At 38.2% G+C, this 20753-nt stretch overlaps 1 protein-coding gene across 1 annotated transcript in view; it reads right to left on the bottom strand.

Annotated features, from left to right (window-relative positions):
• The window catches only part of adarb2 (adenosine deaminase RNA specific B2 (inactive)), a 147301-nt gene that overhangs the window by 9559 nt on the left and 116989 nt on the right, over positions 1–20753 (bottom strand). The window contains exons 4-8 of the mRNA XM_088402397.1: positions 16507–16621; positions 8232–8400; positions 6765–6916; positions 6468–6636; positions 1988–2169 (exon numbers count right to left, since the gene is read on the bottom strand). Of these exons, the coding sequence (XP_088258523.1) occupies positions 1988–2169; positions 6468–6636; positions 6765–6916; positions 8232–8400; positions 16507–16621 (787 nt within the window). The remainder of the gene's footprint in view (positions 1–1987; positions 2170–6467; positions 6637–6764; positions 6917–8231; positions 8401–16506; positions 16622–20753) is intronic.

Here is a 20753-nt window from a genome sequence, read left to right as displayed (position 1 = left end):
TTGAATGTCATGGCAGAAACAGCAGATTTTTTTTCAAATTAAAAGTAAATTGATTGAAACATGAACTTATTGTTAACTTGGGTTATATTTCACAGATGGGGTAACGTGATTGAAAAAAGGTTGAGAACTTCTAGTTTAAACATTACAGTATTTTCTTTTGCTATTATTATTAATTCTATTAGATCATATGGGTTCCATATGTGCACATGAGTATTGCTAAAGGGACATATACCATAGATTCGCACATACGTATAACAAGCATTAAATATCGTTTATAACTGCATGTGTTTGTTTTTTTTTGTGAGTAATTGGATAAAACAGTTTTGATTGTATTTGCCTTATATACATTCACCCCCTAATTTAAATAAATACATATTTAAATAAGTGCCAGATATTTAGCTTATGATGCTCAACAAGTTGATAAAATTAATGCTGAATTTGTGAATATCAAAAACCTAACTTACATCAAATAATGTGATCCTAGAACGCTAGATGGAATGGAATTCAATTAGTTTTTTAAAGACTGGATAACACTTATCAAACCATTTTTTAAATAATACCATCCACTGAAAAAAAACATGCCCTACATCACATGTGTAAATTGCACAGGGAGCGGCCTAGATAGAACATCTTCCAGCATTGAGCTTCACTACAAACAAAATTTGGGGGTCTCAGCGGAACCCTGGAAACAGAATTGCTTGTCTAGCTGCCACAGTCACACTGTTGGGTTGTACAAAGAGATGAGTTTATGTGTCTGTGTGTGTGATGTTCGCATGCACTCCTGTTATCCTTTATTTTGTAGTAAGTTGACATGTCTGCAATCTGATGATAAACCCCATACGGCAAAACTATAACTGTGAAAAAAATTAATTCTCTGTGTAAATGATGGGTTGGATAAAACCATAAAAGAAAGAGAAGTATATTGCATTGACAAGGAAAAAAAAATACTGTATATATTTTTTTCAGAGTATTTTGAGCAGGGGCTTTGTTTGTTTTTTGATTTTCTGAGAAATATTGAATGTTTTCAGATTTTGGAATGTTTTCCTCTCATTCTAAAACAAATCCAGAAAAAAGGAAAAAAAAAGACGAGTAAAAAAAAACAATCAGACAAACATTTATTAAGAAAAACATTTATGTTTATTTTTCCTGATAAACAGAAAATTCAGAAAAAAACTTTCTGACATATTTGACTCAATGTGTCTTTGTGTCTACACACACACACACACATATATATATATATATATATATATATATATATATATATATATATATATGTATATGTGTGTGTGTGTGTATATATATATATATATATATATATATATATATATATATATATATATATATATATATATAATATATATATATATATATATATATATATATATATATATATATAGATATATATATATATATATAGACAGAGAGAGAGAGAGAGAGAGAGAGAGAGAGAGAGAGAGTTTGCAACAAGACGCTGAGTTCAGGCTTTAAAAAAAATCGGAAAAACAAAAGCTGATGCTCTTTTTTAGATAAGGTTTTTACAGTGTACATGGGGTTCCCATAAAATTTTCGGTTTAGCTGCTCTTTTGTTTTGTATGTGTGTCACTATTACACCAGTGCTTCTGGATTATATTTTGCCAAGCCCCCCCTCGGAAAGAGAGAACTAGTACTGTACTGTAAAGTACTGTATACCTAAACCCTGTATCCTTTTTAACATAACTGTTAATTGTTTTTACAGATTGTATATGTTTTACAGCTTAGTCTAAAACAGAAAAAATAACCAAGTGCATCAAAGTGCCTCAAACATAAAAAAAAGATGAATTTTCTTATTTTATTACACTTCACATGACAAAAAAAAATCCTCTTTCCGAGACATGGAGGTTCAGGTCAGTAACAAGATCCATAATATTATTTATATCTTTACCTCAGAATGAGGTAAAAGAGACCAAGTGTGTGTGTGTGTGTGTGTGCATTTTTTTTGTTTTTTTACCACTGAGCAGGGGCTGGTTGCGTCTGTAAGTGGGCGGAAGGGGGCCGAGTCGTTCCTGCCGTTGGTTGAGGACCCTGCCCAGATGGCCCGTGTGGCGCAGGCTGCCCACGGTCACGCTATGAAGGTACACCGGCTCCATCAAGTGGCTCAGCAACGCACCCTGCAGGCCGAGAACGTTCCACCTGCGAGAGGAGGGATACATGAAGGACCATTTCACGGCGATGACAAGGTGAGGTCGACGGTGTGGAGAGCGGGAAGGATTGAGGGGCTCGCGGAGGGGACGGCAAAATCCCGAGGGGAAAAGGGGGACGATTTGAGAGCCTCAATGACAGCTAGACACAATTTGATGGTTATCTCGATGTGGGACGTGATGAATAACACCGGCGCGCAAACACAGCGTTTCCCCGCGGTTAGAGACACAAACCATCAGCGGCGCCGACAACAACAACGGCGCCACAGGTCAGTGCATCAGCATTCATTACCGCAACAAGGCATTAGCATGCACGCATTTGTCAGTGCCAGTGGGGTTAATGCGGCGCACGACGACGCGAGCAGGCCTCCGTCCATCACCGAGCGGGAGGTCGATCGCTGCCGGTTTGCTGAGGGAGAGGCACCTGTGTCGGCCCGGCCTTGGAACAACCCGCTGCTGGGATTCTCGCTTTAATAAGCGGATGCTCATTCGGTGATGGAAAGGGATAATTATGATATTTGTATTCGTTTGGAGCTTCGTAGAGCCTCGGGACTCTTGGGGTTGCTAAAGGGCAGGGCTGCCCCAAATATTTTCTTTTTCTCCTTTTGTTTATTTACCACAATAAAACAAAGTCAGCACCAAATACAGTGCATATAGTATGGTGTTTCTTTTTCTTGCAAAAAATGAAAGAGTATACAGTGGACCCCCGGTTTACGACGTCCCTGCCTTACGTTTTTTTTTCACTTTACGACGTGGACTGCGACATTTTTTTGTCCCCTCTTTACAACATTTTTACGACAACAAATGGTGGTCAGTGTGCTTGCGTGACTGCGAGTCTCACCGCAGTCATGCGGCGTCACTAAGATGCTGGTGTGCTATTGGTCGGTGTCACCAAGATGGCGACCAAAAGACTTGATCTCGTGTGAGTGTTTACACTATGGTATTTCTCTTACATTTTCGTGATTAATTCAAACTTGATATGTTAGCCATGAAGAGAAGTAAAAAGTATGGTAACGAAACTGGAGATAATCAAGAAATATGAAGAATGCTAGGCTAGGCTAGGCCAGCCTAGGCTATGTCACTAGGGAATATGGCCATAACAAGCTCAAGTCGCGCCAAAGGAAAATGAATTCTTTATATATTTTTTATTTATTATGTTATTAAATTATATACATATATGGTGTATCTAAATAGCATTACTATACCATTTGGACACCAATTTTTAATATGTATATACAATTATGATATTTTTACCTGGGGTTTTATACGCATTAACTAATTACCATAGGTTTCTATGGGCCACCATACGACGATTTCGCCTTATGATCCCAACTGTGGAACGGTTTAATTTTGTATAACGGGGGTCCGCTGCAAAATGAAAAAGACCATATATGTTTAAAAGACCATATATAGTAAGACGTTTTTTTTCTAGAAATAAAAAAGCCTGACCAAGACATTTATGGATTTATTGCCACATAAATCCATCAATATTCCTTCATAACTTCACTGCCAGCCCAGTTAAAATAAATCTTTTATAGCTGCCAATACACCCCGGCAAGTCAATACATAAAGGCACTGTCATTATTTTGCACAGATATGAAATTGTGTAGAATTTAATCACACACACCTTTATGCAATAATGCTAAAATATTAAACGAATGTAAACCATTGCTTGTTTGTGTTTTAGCCGGATTACAAAAAATGTTCTCCACGAAATCAATAGATATGGAATCCCTCTATTCATCTATTCAATAAATGAATGATTTTAACAAGCAAATTCAGGCATATGCAGCAGGTGGATGTCTTTGAAGGCGTTCAGAGAGAAGTCTATTTTCTAGCGAATAACATTGCCGTTCCTTCGGTTAATCAGCGCCGCTTTATCATGGGTGCAATTACAGTGACTACTGTTTTTCTTTCCTGGCTGACTTAATAATCACTCATTACAGCGCCTTTCACTTCCTAAGCAGTCAATTAACATTAGCGGCTATCTGGGAATCGCCAAATGAGCTCATGATGCGGTGGCCACATTTTACCTGCAATCTGTCCACGAGGACCATCCCAGCTTTGCACATACACACACACTACCTCTGCCAAAACCAAAACGCTTTAGCCTGAAATATTAATTTAGCCGGAGAGCGACACCGTGAATCAGAAACATCTTCTAATCTCATGCAAGAAAAGGCAGCCATCTGGCTCGGGTGTATGAATTTAAAGAGTGGAAAGAGGAGATCTCCACTCTCCCGCCTTCTTCCCGCCCTCCGTAAACGCCGCCATTAAAGTAATGTGATCATCTGCATAAAACTACGAAGGGATGGGGAAACATCATGATTATACGAGAGCCGTTCAGAACTCTCAATTAAATCCAGCTGTCAAATCAAATATTAGCACGGGGGCATCGGCGGGCAGCGACGACTCTCCGCCTGGCCTAAGAAGGACATAAAACGGCACAAATGGAAGTTAGCAAGCATGTTTATGATGAGTGGAAAGAGCCGAAAAAAAAAAAAAAGTCCTCCATGGTCAAGGCTGCACTAACCATAATAAAGTGCAGGTCCTGAAGGAAGAGAGGGATAAAAAAGTAATAGGACCATAGAATGGGTGTTACAGAGGACAAAAAGAGCATTGATGGGGATCAGTATAAGTGTGTGCGCGCGTGGTCACATTGCGGTCCTCTCCTCCTACAACCTGACCTTGATAAAGCGGCCCTCGGTGACCCACTCACTTTAACGACGGACACCGGTGATTTACAGCGATATAAAGAGTGCTCAGTGGAGACTGCAGCGCAAAGAGTGTCTAGCTCGATTGTGGAACGCGGTGGTGGGAAAAAAAAAAAAAAAATCAGGGTGTCCCTTCACCCTCTTCTGTCACTCCATTTTTTTTTTCAACAAAAAGTAATTGCTTTCACCCTTGGTGGCGACCTGGGTATATTTAATCACACCATCTCCAGCCCTTGCCAAGTGAATCAAATTGGTCAAATTAAGAGAGGCTCCACACGAGGAGGGTTCACCTCACGCTATCACAAATACTATCTCACTCTCTTTCGCTGGCTTTCTATGGACCTTTATCAAGCGCTTCACAAAACAGAGGCTCTCAAGTCTCTCAAGTTCAGGTTTTTTTTTTTTTTTTAACCCGTTGGTGGTATTTGTCCATTTTTGGGACTATTATTGCCCAGGGGAGCTTAATATGCATGGAAAGAGATGATGACATTTTGAGTGGACAAATTTTGATTCATTCACATTTAAATGAATAAATAAATACCACCCGCATATTAAACCATGCTCTAAATACAGTTGGGTAGAAAATAACCCTATTATGGATGATTATGTTTGAAACAATCCAGTTTCCAGGGTTATTTTGTGTGACACAACCCAGCTACAGTATTTGGGTTGTTTTTGGGTTATTCATTTGACAAATTTTTTTAGGTCGAATTAATAAACCAAATAGTAAATAGTCAATTAAAATATCCATAAAACAACCATGTTTTGGAGGGTATTTTGAACTACACAAGACAATTTGGCGGTTATTTTGTAGAAATAACCAAAACTATTTTAGGTTGTTAATTCGACAACTTCCATCCATCCATCCATTTTCTAGAGCCGCTTATCCCCACAGGGGTCGCAGTCTTGCTGGCGCCTATCTTAGCTGGCTTTGGGCAGTAGGCAGGGGACACCCCGAATTGGTTGCCAGCCAATCGCAGGGCACACAGAGACGAATAACCATTCACGCACCAATCACTCCTATGGACAATTTAGTATGTCCAATTCACCTGCCTGGGAGGAAGCCGGAGTGCCCGGAGAGAACCCACGTGGGCTCGGGGAGAACATGCAAACTCCACACAGGAAGGCCGGAGGCAGGTGGATTTGAACCGGGACCTTTGAACTCTGAGGCGGACGTGCTATTCACTGCGCCAACTGATTTGACAACGTTTTCAGTAAGATAAACAACCCAAATACTTTAGTTCAATGAATAACACATAAAACTGCCCAATTTTTTTAAGGTAATTTTATCTTTCAGTTTGGGGGTTATTTTGTACAAAACAATGCATGTTCTTAGCTTGTTTTATGGCTTATTCATTTCACATTGCTTTCTGGGTGTTATGAATAGCCAAAACTCTAGGTTATTATGGGTTATTCTTTTGCGCTGCACATATTTTTGAGAGGGAACCCAGATTAGGTATCTTTTGACCCAATTGATTTTAGAGTGTAAACGCAAATTACAAATCGATAATAGGGACATTTTTTTTAACCTTACTGTAGAATGCAAATTATTTGGTATTGATTAAACCGCACAAACCTGGTCATTTTGTCAGTGCAGGACATGGTGATGAGCTGCTCTCCCTGGAGGACACCGTCCCACGTCTGGACCGACCCCCTACACCTCACTGGGACTGTCCCCTCGCCTGATTCGATTTTGGTTCGCAGGTGGCAGCGGTGCTTCCTCATGAGGCGTCTGCTGCTGGGTACTGCAATCAGGAAAGTCGCACTTGAGCAAGAATTTCTCAACCTGATGACGCCAGTTTTTGTATTGGAGCTGGCTATTGGGTATTAAATCAATTTCAAATCTATCTGTTATAAAATAACAAAAACTTACGGTCTGTGGTGATTTCATATGGTGAGTTGAGTCTCCCGTCCCCACACGGCGAGGTGCTTATGTACATGTGGAAGTGGACGCCGTCTCGTAACCTGCAGCTACGCTCCTTATGCCGAACAAAAATGGACTGTTCCAAGTCTTCTGGTCTTTTACTTTAATAGGAAACAACCAAAAGAAGAGAAAATAAACCCGATAAGAACACGGAAGTTAGCGTCCAACCTTCTTTTTTTCTTTTTTTTTACAATTTACAAATGTTTGATTGGCTTCAGGTATGCTCACTCCCACAGCGGTGCAGATCTCCCCATCAAGATTTAAAAATAAATCCCTTTGAGTAGAATTGATTAAAAGTCTGTTTTACCTCTGAAAGGTGACAGAAGAAAGGTGATCTTATTACAGTTGCGTAAATGTGAAAAAAACCCTAAAAAAAACTTTATTTTTATTAAATCTTTTTATTACATTTATTATATTTATTAAATAAAAATATTTTTTAAAATAAAATGTTTAAGTAAATATAATTAAATAATCAATAATAATTATAATAATAATAAATAAAAAAATGAAATAAAATTTAAATTTAAAAATGTAAATGCGGAATTTATTTATTATTTTGAATTAACTTGATTTAAATTAACTTGAAATTATACATGATCACAAATAAGTCATTCAATCACGAGATAGTTTATTTAAAAAAAAAAAGCAACACAAGCACTCTTTAAATAACCTCTCATCTGTCTGTGGTGTCCTTTCACTGTGGGTAAATATGTCAGTTGTGGCATTTTGGTGGGTCATTTCATTATGAGTTATCTCCTCCATTAGCCTTCTTGCTCAACCGCAACTCCTTGTCACCGCCATCCAGCATTGTGCTAAGACGGAAAAGTCTGGCTGTGTATGCAAATATGACATTCTGCTATCTACACTTCTTGCCACTAATCTGATGAATCAGACTTGCCATTAAGTTCTTGGTGGGCTGGGGGTGGGTGGAGGCGAGGGGGGCATTTATGCTTATGCACTGGAAGAAGTCACTCCACATCAAGCCTGTCTGCTGGCATCTTTTGTTCGAGTTTATGCAGACTGGATCAAAATGCGCAGGTTGCAAGAGCACAAAAGGTAGGTACATTTGCAACAGTTAAAAAAAAAAAACATGCAGCTTATCAAGACTCTAAGGTGTTTCATTAGCTGAAGTCAATGGTGCCATGGAGCCTCGCCATGGAGCTTTTATGGACGAGAGAGCAATTCTTAGCTTTGCAGTGGGAGGTCACGCCAAACAAGCTCCTTAATGCTATTAAGCATTAAATGTGATAAGTTATTAAAGTTGCCGCAGGCATTTTGGCAAAAACGTAAACCTGGCTAAGCTTGGACCAGTGTGTTGTCTTCAGATCATCACAAACTTTAAAGGTAACGCCTGCAAACATACTTTATTTAGATAAATTGTGTTTTTGTTAGTATTTCAATGAGTTCATGGTTTACCTAAAGAAGAGCTCAAGTTGAGAGTAAAGATAGCGTAGCAGGGCTCGGCGTACAGTCGCTTCGGCATGACAGTCATTGACCACTTGACCCTGGTCGCTCAGATTTTCGCCGTTGATACACTTGGTTCCCGTGGATAACGCCACCACCTGGGCACGGTTAATGTCCAGACCTGTTCAACACACACACACTTTGCATTAATAAATTTGGATTAGTTACACACAGGAAGATGAATAAATTCGTGTTATTATCTTGACATTCTGATACAATACAATATGATACGATACGATACGAAGACAATTCAGGAGGTATTTGAGATTTAAATAATGGCGTGACAGGAAACACTGCTTTTGTCCTTTCAAATTAAGGGCAAATTGATTGAAACACAAAATAACTTTTGTTGAAGTGATTCCTTTACCAAAGGTTGCATGCCTTAGTTTGGTACCAAAACTGCTTTGTCCTCATAAGGGGGAACTTGGCTGAAAAATTATTTTACGAGGGGTAAATCATGTTTAGAACTATTAATACAGAGGGATAAAACAGAAACAATAATTTATAAGGTGCACGCTCATACCGTTGGTTTCCTAATGTGTGACTATGCATCATTTTCTTTCGAGGGGACTATAAAGGGTCATTAAAAAAAGTCTTACTTATACAAAGTAATTTTTCAATGAAAAAGCCTTACTATACACAACATGTATAGTATAGCATAAACAAAATGCCTCACTATTTATGGCCATAACTATACTTGGTTATTTGGTGTCTAAAAAGCCTCAAATAAGAACACCTTACTATTCAAGTTAGTTTTTTTTTTTTTAAATAGTCCATGTATAGGAGTACTGATGGAAACATGAAGCTTTGTGAACCACTTTTCTAACTTTCAATACGTTTCAATATCTAAAAGCTATGCAATGGAAATTTGTAAAATGTACACCACATCTTTTAACTAAGAGTGCCATTTAATAGCGTAAAAAGTATTACAAGTGCATGAAGCCTATTTGTCTATCACCCCCCCAAACAAACAAACAAACACATATCTGTACTTAGCTGTTAAAAAAATACCCTACTGTATACGGATGGTGATTTTTATTTTTTGGGTCTTTTAACCCCTTACTATACACCAGTCTTTTTCAAAATGGTGGGGTGGAGAGCGGACGGAGCTCGAGGTGATGCCTGGGGGAAAAGGCTTTCTTTTGTGCAGTTTAATTACAAAGAAATAAGGATAGACATTATTAGTTTCTTTTATTTCAGGCAGTTTGATACACTTGGCAATTTTTTCAGCTTTAGACTAACCTGTAACCTGAATAAACACCTTTAAAAAGTAGGTTTGTTGTTGAAAGTTGACCTATATAGTTTTTTTTCTTCTTTCCTAATTTTAAAAAGGATACAGTTTTTAGAGATAGGAATCTTATTCATGGTCGGCATGGTGAGTGGGGGGGGTTCTCTTTCCTGGGGGGGGGGGGTTGCAAAATATAATTGAGAAACACTGTCTCTATCAAAAAATAAACAACAAAACACAGCACTAAACGCATGCGTACGTGGATGCATTTGTATATTCTGCATATAGCTTCTCCCTACGTGATCCACCATAACCTGTCATCCATCAAGCCAGCGGCTTCCCTCCTTTGCCAGCCGATTGTCTAGGCCACTACGTTGAGCAGCTCCGTCAACACTTTAAGCCTTCCTTGCGTGATTAATCATCATTTACCTCCGCTCCCTGACTCGCCCTCTCAGGTAACACCGCTCGCCTGTTGGCCCACCTGCCTGCTCCATTCGCCACCCTCTCTTCCCTGGTTCATTACATCACTTCTTTGCAACTCACTTCATTATTCTCTGTCAGACTACTCGCCGACCTCCTCCACTAGCTCCTCGTATTTCCTGGCCATGTCAAAATATATTCACATAAATAGAAAAATCTGCTTGGGTCAAGACCTAGTGTCTGCATATTTAATGTACGTATCCCCTGTTATGAAGCAACCTTCTTGATATGGGAAGGTTGGCCTCACATTTGTTTTCCCGAAATTTCTCCCAGCGATGACATCGGAAACCGGTGTAAGGCCGTGCAAGTGTGTGATGCGCACAAGAAGTGGAGCGGAGCATTAATGGCAAGACATTCCTTTGTCGGTTGCCTCACATCACTCCCCTCGCCTCAGAAAGTCAGGCTCCGTTGGCTCCAGGCGGATCCGCGGGCGGCGCCGGACCGGCACATGAGCTTTTATCAGCTTCGGCCCAGACGGCACTGTGGAAAGGAAGAACCCTGACACCTCCATTGATGAGAGGAAACGTGGGGGAAATGTTGGGAGGGGGAGAGTAATGGGTGCCATGATGAATGTGTGCGTGTGTGAGTGTGCGCGCAGTGGAGGGAAAAAGACATAACGGGAGAGAACCTGCGTTTGATTTCTTTGAATTCTTGAATATGCTGATTTGTGGCAGGGTTTCAGAGAACAGTAAGAATCTTCCTGGTTTGAGTCAAAGTCTATTTGAATTCTTAAAAGTGATCCTTTCTGAAATAGTTACATAGGTCTGGTGGCCATCAGGAAGTTTGGGGTACCGCCCGCGCGGCTGGTCTATTGGTCGAATGTGATGAGACTCATTCAATCCCAAAGATGTATTTTTATGTTTTATTTCTTATTTTTTATTGTTTTATTTTTTTTTTAAAGAGTGAAGACATTCAATCACAACTGTGTGTGTGTATATATATATATATATATATATATATATATATATATATATATATATATATATATATATATATATATATATATATATATATACACTTATTGACAACTGCTTGAAAAAATAAAAATAAATATAGACAAAAATATCTATCTATCTATCTATCTATCTATCTATCTATCTATCTATCTATCTATCTATCTATCTATCTATATATATATATATATATATATATATATATATATTTTTTTTTTTTTTTTATTTTTATTTTTTTTCATGTGTTTGGCAAAAGGAGGGTCCAAAAAGGACTGCTAATAATCTTTTAAAAATGTGAGGACATACTTATTGACCACTGCTTGAAAAAAAATAGACATATGATATATATACACATATGATATATGATATTATATATATATATATATATATATATATATATATATATATATATATATATATATATATATATATATATATATATATATATATACATATATATATATATATATATATATATATATATATATATATATATATATATATATATATATATACACATATGATATATGATATTATATATATATATATATATATATATATATATATATATATATATATACACATATGATATATGATATTATATATATATATATATATATATATATATATGTATATTTTTTTTATGTGATTGGGACATACTTAATGACAACTGCATGGAAAAAAAAAGTTTTGTAAAGTAATGTGTCCACCATTAATGGGGTGCACTTAAAGGCTAAAAAAGTAATCAAGGTGACTTTTATGAAATTTTAAATGTACAGGAAGCACAACTAAAAATACGACTGAAAGGTTGCCATTTGTACAAAAAAAGGACTATTCGCTCTACAGTATACTCATGCATCCAAAATCTCTCCATTTTGAGTCAACCCTTTCCATTCCCAGTTAGTTTTCACTATATTTCCTTCACACTGATAAAGTGAGTTCAAAAAGGTAACGGACTCCCAATTTCACTCTTCTGCTTTTCCTCACCGTTCCACTTTGCAATTGTTTAGATCAATTTTGCAATGGATAATTTCTGCAGTGCTATTCGCTAGCGTGCCATGAAATTGGCACTGAGTTTGCTGTTGCTTCACAGAGGAGTGTAAGAGATGGATGCAAGGTGGAGGGCGAGGGGCGGGAGGTAGAAAGAGAGAAATGGCAAAAGATAAAGCCTCACAAGATGTCTTTTAAAACCAGAAATAATCAGCTAAAATGGTAATGGAATCTTTCTAGTCATTACTTAGACCATTGTAGACCAGCTGCACATCCAAAAAGATAAAGTTTAAAAATTTTAAGCAAACATCTTTTGCTTGAGTCTATTTCTTTGTGCAATTTGCTTCAAAATAAAAACCATCAACACTGTATGTTTCCGCTTAAAACGAGAGTCTCTTGTCACCAGGCTGCATCATATTACAATGCTCAAACCTGTCTTGTTAAACTCAGCAAGGTCCTTTTTTTTTCTTTTTAGCAGTCCATTCTGCTAATTTAAAGGAAACAGTTTGGCTGTTTCCAGATCATCCTTTTAGTCAACCTGGGGCACCCAATCGATGCAGGACACGAAAATCAATAAGCCCTTGCTGGAGCACTACCACAGGAAAATGGTCGGGCATTAGATGCTACACTGCACCAACAATTAACATATATTTGCAGTAGTTTTAAACTCTAAAAAAAGTACAAATTCTTGCTAAAGCATGGACATATTTCTACTCTCTAATATATAGGAATAATTTAACACACATATGAATTTTGATTAGTTATTAATAATCAGTAAATTAAAATAGCTTTTTATCTTTTTTTTTCAAGCTTGATGAGCATGTGTTATTGTTAAATTATAACTTTGTTGTCAGTTGAGCACTAGCGTTCTTGCTCGTAAATGACTTTTTGGCATTGCCATAGTGCAGTACTGTATCTTCAGCTAGTCGTCTTTCGATGAAAAAATAGTCGCAATACATGCATATGTTTTCTCTAATGGTCCTGTTATGGTGATTTTGAGCGATGCAATTTTAAGCTAGCTAGCTGTGGTGGATTAAAAAAGAAATTGCGATCAAATAAGAAATGCGATTTTATATATATATATATATATATATATATATATATATATATATATATATATATATATATATATATATATATATATATATATATATATACACACACACACACACACTGGGAAAGGACACACACACATACACACACACACAATCTTTTTTATGTCTTAGTAGCAGTCATTTTTGTTTGTGTATGTTTGGAGCTTTTATTTTGATCCGATCCTACTGTATAAGAATTTAAGGCTCACATGACAGTCAGATCAAAAGCCACCTTTCAAATTGAAACCTTGAAGATCCACCTGACACTTCTGAGGTTGGCAATTCAGTTCAAAAAATGCTTGACAACTGCAACATTCTAGACTGAATACTACAACCTATTCCAAAGCAGGATAACGTATGTAAGATTCTGTTTGGCATCAACATGTCATCATCATAAAGCCTATCTTTTATGGGTTCTTTTAGCATATGAGCTTGGCTGATGAACCGGAATGTCATCCAAAACATGTTCTTTGAATCATGGGAAACCTCTGAAAATCCTCAACGCTTGTAAAGAGGGAGAGTTGGCAAGAATAGAAAGAGCGCCCTGTTGAATCTTTATTAGCTTTAGCAGTCAACTGCTCTGTGCACATAAGGGTGTCTTTGTGAAATGGTACTGAAGCTCCCAAAATCTCTCCCTGGGCTGCAACACACTGTGCATGTCTCTGCTTTTTTTTTTTTTTTTTTTTTCATATCCACTTTGAAAGGTTTTTCTTTTTTTTTCCTGCCGCATGTGATTACTGACTTGTACATTTTCAGGCAGCACGAAAAGCAGATTAAGCGGTGGGAAAAATCCCTGTTTGAAAATGAACGTGCGGGCTAAATACCATAACTTAACTGTCATTTGCAATCAAAATATTTAAATCCTTTTTCTCTCATCTTTTTTTCTTAAGTCCCTCCGGTTGCTCCGTTCGCGTCGGCATCTTGTACCAAGAAATATGATTCGTGAAAAAAAATCCTTCATCCAATTCAACCAAGAGCAGTTTCCCATGCCGACTTTGAACAATTTCATGTCTTTGAGCCCATTTGAACATGAAAATCTCCACGCTATTTGATGCCGTTTGCTGCTACTTTACTTTGCGTCTCTCACCCTGCTGGCAAGGCTAATCTGGATCTCATTGGGGCTCAACTGCCTCAGCGGGACTCCGTTGGCATGCGGCTAGGGGATTCGCCGTCTGTCTGCGCTTCAAAGACGGACCCTGATTAAGATTCTTCAGGCGCAAAACGGGGCATCAGACACATGGAGGGAGAGAAAGGCAACACGGAACAGGACTCCCCAGTGTTCCTGTCAAGTTCTGTGTCTGCGTGAGCGGCGGCAGAAGCGCGGCGGCCACCTCTGCAAATGCCGTTTGTCTGGATCTTTGAAGATAACGTGCTATTAATAAACAAACAGAAGCAATTACTGGGAGGCGGGGGAGAAGAGGAGGATTGGATTAGGTCAGGATGAGCGCGGCCGCTCTCGCTCAAGTCAACGGGGATGAGCCGCCGAGATAGCCATCCCTCCTCGGCGACCCCTCAAACCCCGCCGCCGCCAGCCGGGGGGAAGATAATTCACACGGGTTGGAGTCGTTTTTGATTGGATGTCACTCCCCGCGTTCACCATTCGGGGGGTTGCTTTTCGCGGATATTTTCCCCAAACTATCGTTCGCTCTCTTCGTCAGCCAGAAGCAAAAATAATATTACCGTAATTTTCGGACTATAAGCCGCGACTTTTTGCTCATGATTTGAGGCTTGCGGCTTATAGTCCAGTGCGGCTTATCTGTGATTTTTGAGAGGTTTTTTTTCCTTTTTTTTTTTCTTCAAATGTGTGTATAAGTTCGAGGTGTCAATTTATGGAACAACTATGAAATAGAACTGAAAAGATGTGAATCAATGGCTGTGTTAAAAAAAAAGAGTTAAAAATATATATTAAAAAAAATATATGTCTAAATTGAATAAGAGGATGTAAATGATTTGGGGTAGTTTGTGATGTGCAAATTTTATATACAGTACACAGTATATATGATTTTAATTATGTATTTATGATTTTATATATATGAATTATATGAATGTGTTTTTATGTTCACTAAAATAATGTATCAAAGGCAGACAAACAAAGATGCTATTGAAGTATTGAATACGGTTTTGAAATGCTATTTAACTGCTAACTGTATTTTGTTAGTGTTGAAAATATCCATCCATCCATCCATTTTCTATAAATATGTTGGGACTAAACATGCAGGCATGTTCAGTCTGTTAAAGGGAGGATGTTGGCAAAAAAAATGACAAAAAAAAATTATAAACCATATACCATCTTTTTTGCATCTGATGTTATGACCTGCTGCTTATAGCCCAGTGACAAAAATCATTTCAAAATTAAAAAAATGAAGGTCGTAAATGAAAATCCGTGAAGCCATTATAACTGAACCAAGCAAGGAAACACAATTTTGGAGCATTTTTCAAAAACTTTCTGTTACTCTCTTTTTCAGCCAGAAGCAAGAATACTGTTACTTCAGTGTTATACTGTGAAATTCTGGTGCCTAGGAACGATGGTGAAGTGATTTGAGGAGCTTCATTTTGGGGAAAAAAATAGAGCTTTGTCACCATCTTGTAACTGAGTTACAGCATTCCTTTATTTATTGTGGGGTTACAATTAATACAAATATACCAGCAGCGACTGAAATCCATGAAAAAAGACATTGAACTTTTTTTTTCTGCTTTTGTTTCTATTTTTTTAAAATTTGTCTCAGTTAAAAAAAAAAAAAGATAAAATCAACATTTTTTTTTGCTATAACCACATTATTTTTTACAGATACAAGTTACTGTTTAGAGATAAAAAAATAGTTTTTTTTTTACAAGTACACATTTACTAAATATTTAAATATGTGGCATTAAAGCAAGCTTTTCTCAAGGTATGAAAATATTTTTTTGCACAAGCTATGACTGTTAAGTTTATGTCAAAACGGATTTAAAAATCAATACACATTATTGTTGTTGCAATGTGAAAACACAAGGGCTGTGTTTCTATTTTGGTGGTGTGCACAGGTGTATCGGTGACAATCCCCAATGTAATATGCAGCCAATACAACATATGCAACATGAATAAAGCATGAAAGATGAATGTGCGGTCATAACTCATTGTCCGACATCACAGTGAGAAATGTCCTCCGGTGTGTCACACAGATGTCACATTTAAGCTGATCTTGTTAAGATTCCCACCGTGTCATGGACAAACTTGTGTCAAAGCTGCCTGAGCACGGAAAGTCCGGCGAGTTGGTGGGGGACCGACTCCCACGAGCATGTCTCCCAACCCTCAGAGATTGCGTCGTCAATAATTCATCGGAAATGCATAAACCACTCCACCACCAGGGAATCTTCGTAATGTTTCTCCCAATCTAAACTTCCTTCTAGTTTCTCATCTTCTGTCTCTTCTTCTCCACTCTCTTTATATTGCACTACCTCAATAATTCAACGTGATATATAAAAGTCAATGAAATTTACCATACCTCGGGTCATTACGATGCCTGCCAGGGATTTGTGTTGAGTGTAAGCCGGATTGCAGCCGCCCACCAGTGAGCGATACTTCTCCCTCACCAAGTGGAATATTGAATCGGCAAAGTCCTGGAAAACACAAAATAATGGCCGCCTCAGTTTCAATGAGACGCAAATGAGACACTCGCCTTGTGTAAAATTAGCGTGCATGAATAACTGCAGTTTTACGACAGAATTTGCTTTGTCTAAAAACTAAATGTTTAAGCTTTTTTCTGTGAACTAGGGATGAGATCTCGTCGTACGAGAGTACCCAAAAATATGCGTTGTTAATTTTGCTCCATACAAAACAAAACCTGGAAAACTGGAAAATTTATGTTGGGCATTATTTAAGATTACACATTTTGCCCTTAATTCGTCTGGTTGTAGTGGACAGTCATATGAGACATCTCGTCCTGTGGAATTTATGTTCTTCCTCTCCCATCCCTAGTAATATGCTTACTAATCTTCCACTCTTCATGCCAGTGGCACTGTGACACCTCATGATGACCCATTAGCAAGCGGAGGCTCAATTTGTGCAGAAGATCTACTCTGCTGCCAATCCGTTGACATGCATGTCCCCGCGATCCATTTAAGCTCTGTAGTTGGAGTAAACACCCCTTGAAAACTAAGCCCTTAATAATAGTTACTCAAGAAAGAGATTCAAAGAGGTGTGGGGGTGTGATCAACATGTCATGGCAACATCTGCTAAACCGTGTGCAGTTAAGTGGATCGCTAGTGAGAGATGGCTTAATGAAAACAGACTGCTCTGAGCCGGTTTGCATTCACGGTAATGCGCAGGGGTCGGAAGACACAGTAGTCTATCACAAACCCACGCTAACACAACACTTAAGTCAGAACTACAATTTTTATCCAGTATGTAACATACATTGTTAAATATTTAGTTCAGAGAAGGTGTTAGGCAAACTATTTGTCCTTGGTAACATTCAAAAGTTGCATGTCGGGAGCGTCATAAGCGGAGAGCAGTGGTAAGTCTAACCACAATTGTCTATAGGTGAAAAAGTAAAACGTACTACTTTAAAACTAATAAAACTGTTTATATCTCACTGTTTCCTTAGTCCAGTGTGATCTAGTTGGATCTACAGTATTTCCTTGGTCAGATGTGATGAGACTGGGTAACCGCTCTATCACCATAGAAAAAAAATCACATGAAAAGCTGCAGGGTTCAAAATACGGGGGACAAGGTATCGGCTTATTGCCCAGAATCTGTTTTTAGTGGTAGTCGTACCCAGATAGCAGAGCAACTATATGACTGTGGGAATTATTTTATACACATCTTATCTGTAATAGCACAATGTTTAAATCAGGGGTTATCAACTCTGCTCCTGAAGGGCACCTATCCAGCATTATTTTGTGTGTAAACATACTCCGACGCACCTAATTGAAATGATCAAGGAATCATCAGGAAATACACCCAACAAATGCCCGATAGGTGCCCTCGAGGTCATGAGTTAGTGACCCCTGAAGTAACCATTGTTTGAAGCATTGAAATTCCCATAACATCACTGCAAATACAGCCAAACGATTGTGTTTCACAACAAATGTTAGCCTTTAGCTAGCTAACTTTTGGTACATACTTTTGTGCTTGGGTCAAACATTTGGGCGTGTAAATGTTTAATTTTTTATTATTTTGTTGTTGTTTTATGTTCGCTTTTTAAGCCAGGTTTAAAGTAAACGGAAATTGATGTCTTTTTTTTTTTCTTAAAATGATAAGTTTAATTTCTTGACAGTGAGACAGTAAAGTCAAAAGTCAAAGAAAACTTATAGTGTTAAAAAAATCAAAATAATGGTTTTGAGATGGTCTATTTTGGTACAGATTTTTACCCTTGGCAAGGGGTTTAAAATGTATATAGAAAATTGGTGTCAAACATAAGGCCCACGGGATGGATCTGGCCCTCACAGAGGTTCTGCCTGGCTCGCAAGGTGTTTTTCAAATCACCATAATTCTTGGGCCATTAGTGCTAGCAAGTTCCAACAGATTTTGAAATCAGAGAAGCGGCGCTTTGTGTTAATAACACAAACATGCGAGTTTTGCGAAAGACTGAAGCGGTGTGTCGTAATGTAGAGAGAGGCTGGACACATCTTTTTATGTGTTATAAAATATCTACTTTATGGAGGAATGGAAACATTTTAGTATAAAATTTCCATTCATTTCATGCAATTTAAGTAAAAAATGCTATTTGCGATATATAGTGGATCAAAATGCAATGTTACTTTTCTTTATTTCATCTCTTTTCTTATGTTATTTTTTGCTTTTCAAAAATATATTTACAGTTGACCCCATATTTCGTGATGGATTGGGACCTGGCCGGCACGCAAAGCAAAAATCAACATAAAATTGCCACTTAATTGTTTTTAAGGTATTTAGCATAACATTTCCCTGTCTAGTCGACTTGAGACCAGATTTTAGCGGCCTCTGAGCTAAAATGACACCCCTGATGTAGTTTTTTTTTTCAACTGCAGTATAAACTGATCATCATCATTAATTTGTATTGTAGAGTGATGTGCATGATTTATCTCATGTTGAAATCTTTCCAGATCTTTCTGATTCCACACTCACGCCCTCAAAGCAATACAGCATGCGGAGGCAAAGAAACAGCTGCCATGTTCCTTGTACCTGAAAGTGACATGCAATTAAATCTTACAGAATCCTGCTTGGCTTGGCAACGTCAGCGTCAAAGTGTGAACCCCGAGTCAAGTCCTCCGTGACCCCTGGCGACCGCTTCATTGATGATATAACGGAGGTGAGAGAAGGTGGCAGCTCCAAAAGGTCCGGAGAGCACAGCGGTCACACTGGTCTGTGCATGAGTGTGTTCGTGGATGCTTTGTTTTTCTCCCACACCGGGAGTTGAGTTCTAACTTGACTGTGGACCTAATGTGGCAGAAAAATGAGGCCGAGGATCGCGCTCCGCAGTCAAGACAGAATGTCACGGCAACCTGCCGTCATCTGTGAGCGGGGATCATTGTGTGCCTGGCTGACTGCCCGTCTTCCTCTCGGTTGAACATTGTGCTCCCGTAGCACGGAATTTGCTTTTCAAAATATATTTCACTTAACTGATGTGATACGTCTCAGCTAGCTTGAAAGTGCTGCGGCGGCCATTGTGTGGCTCACCCCACCTGGCGTCTGCGCAGCATTAGTTCTGAACAATTTAACAAGCAATCCCTTTGGGCCTCTTCAGGATGGAGAAAACAAGCAGCAGGATTTATTTAGTAACTGCTTTGGCTGCACTAAAGGAGATTTATTGGAGGAACGCTTCTATCAACACAAGTGCGTAACGGCTCATACCCATAATCTCTATTTGTCAAAACGGAAATATTGGGAGTGTAAAGATTATTTTATACTCAATGAAAAATAGTTTACTCTCACTGGACAGTTTATAAGATGCATCTGCACAAGTAATAAAATTCAATACCAAAGCACTGCATTTGAAGATATTGTTGGCACTGCATATTTGTTTTATGCAGTAAGTATATTGGTAGATTATTGAATTGATGCGTCTCAAGCAGCTGTAAAAAAAGAGAGTGGGGCCGTGACCCCGACCAAAGAGTAAAAGCAGAACGAGGTCGCTCTTGGTGTTCCTGAGGAACCAGATATATCATGAACTCATAAACTGCATACCCAACTATCACAAACTGATTGTTTACATTGTTGGCAGATGTCTCCCCCAATCCTTCAGGGCGGCAATGATTTTGTACCTAGGGCCAACCCAAATGAATAAATGAGGAGAGGAAAGGCTCTCTAACCAGACAGGAAGGAATTCTGATATGGTCCAGGTTCTTGTCCGCTCTCCTTGCGAGAAATCAAAAACCTATTGTCTTCCTTCCTGTTTATTCTTTATAGAATGTTCTACGTTGCTTGAAACTAATGGATATGTAAACACAGATTTGTTATCATGTCATAAGATTTTTGTAAATGCACAAAATGGGAATAAAATTGGTCAGTTATGCAGCATAGTTATCTAATAAAATATATTGCATGTCTAAGATATGACCTGACCATTTTTTGCACTAATACCTTCGTGCTTCGTAACTCTTTTATCTCTAATGTTACTGCTTATTAACATGTGGATTCCTTATTGATTCTCTTATTGGTTTTTCATTGGGTGTCTTAATGATATGTTAGAATGGTTTACCAAAATCTACTTTCTTTGTGTGAGTACAAAGAACAGTATAAACACTATCTTAGGTGATTTTATATTCTGAT

The sequence above is a fragment of the Hippichthys cyanospilos genome, chromosome 19 (assembly GCF_059441005.1).
Source record: "Hippichthys cyanospilos isolate Australia breed blue-spotted pipefish chromosome 19, RoL_Hcya_1.0, whole genome shotgun sequence".
Taxonomy (NCBI): Eukaryota; Metazoa; Chordata; class Actinopteri; order Syngnathiformes; family Syngnathidae; genus Hippichthys; species Hippichthys cyanospilos.
Note: the sequence above shows the minus strand (reverse complement) of the source record. Positions and strands in the feature narration are given on the sequence as shown.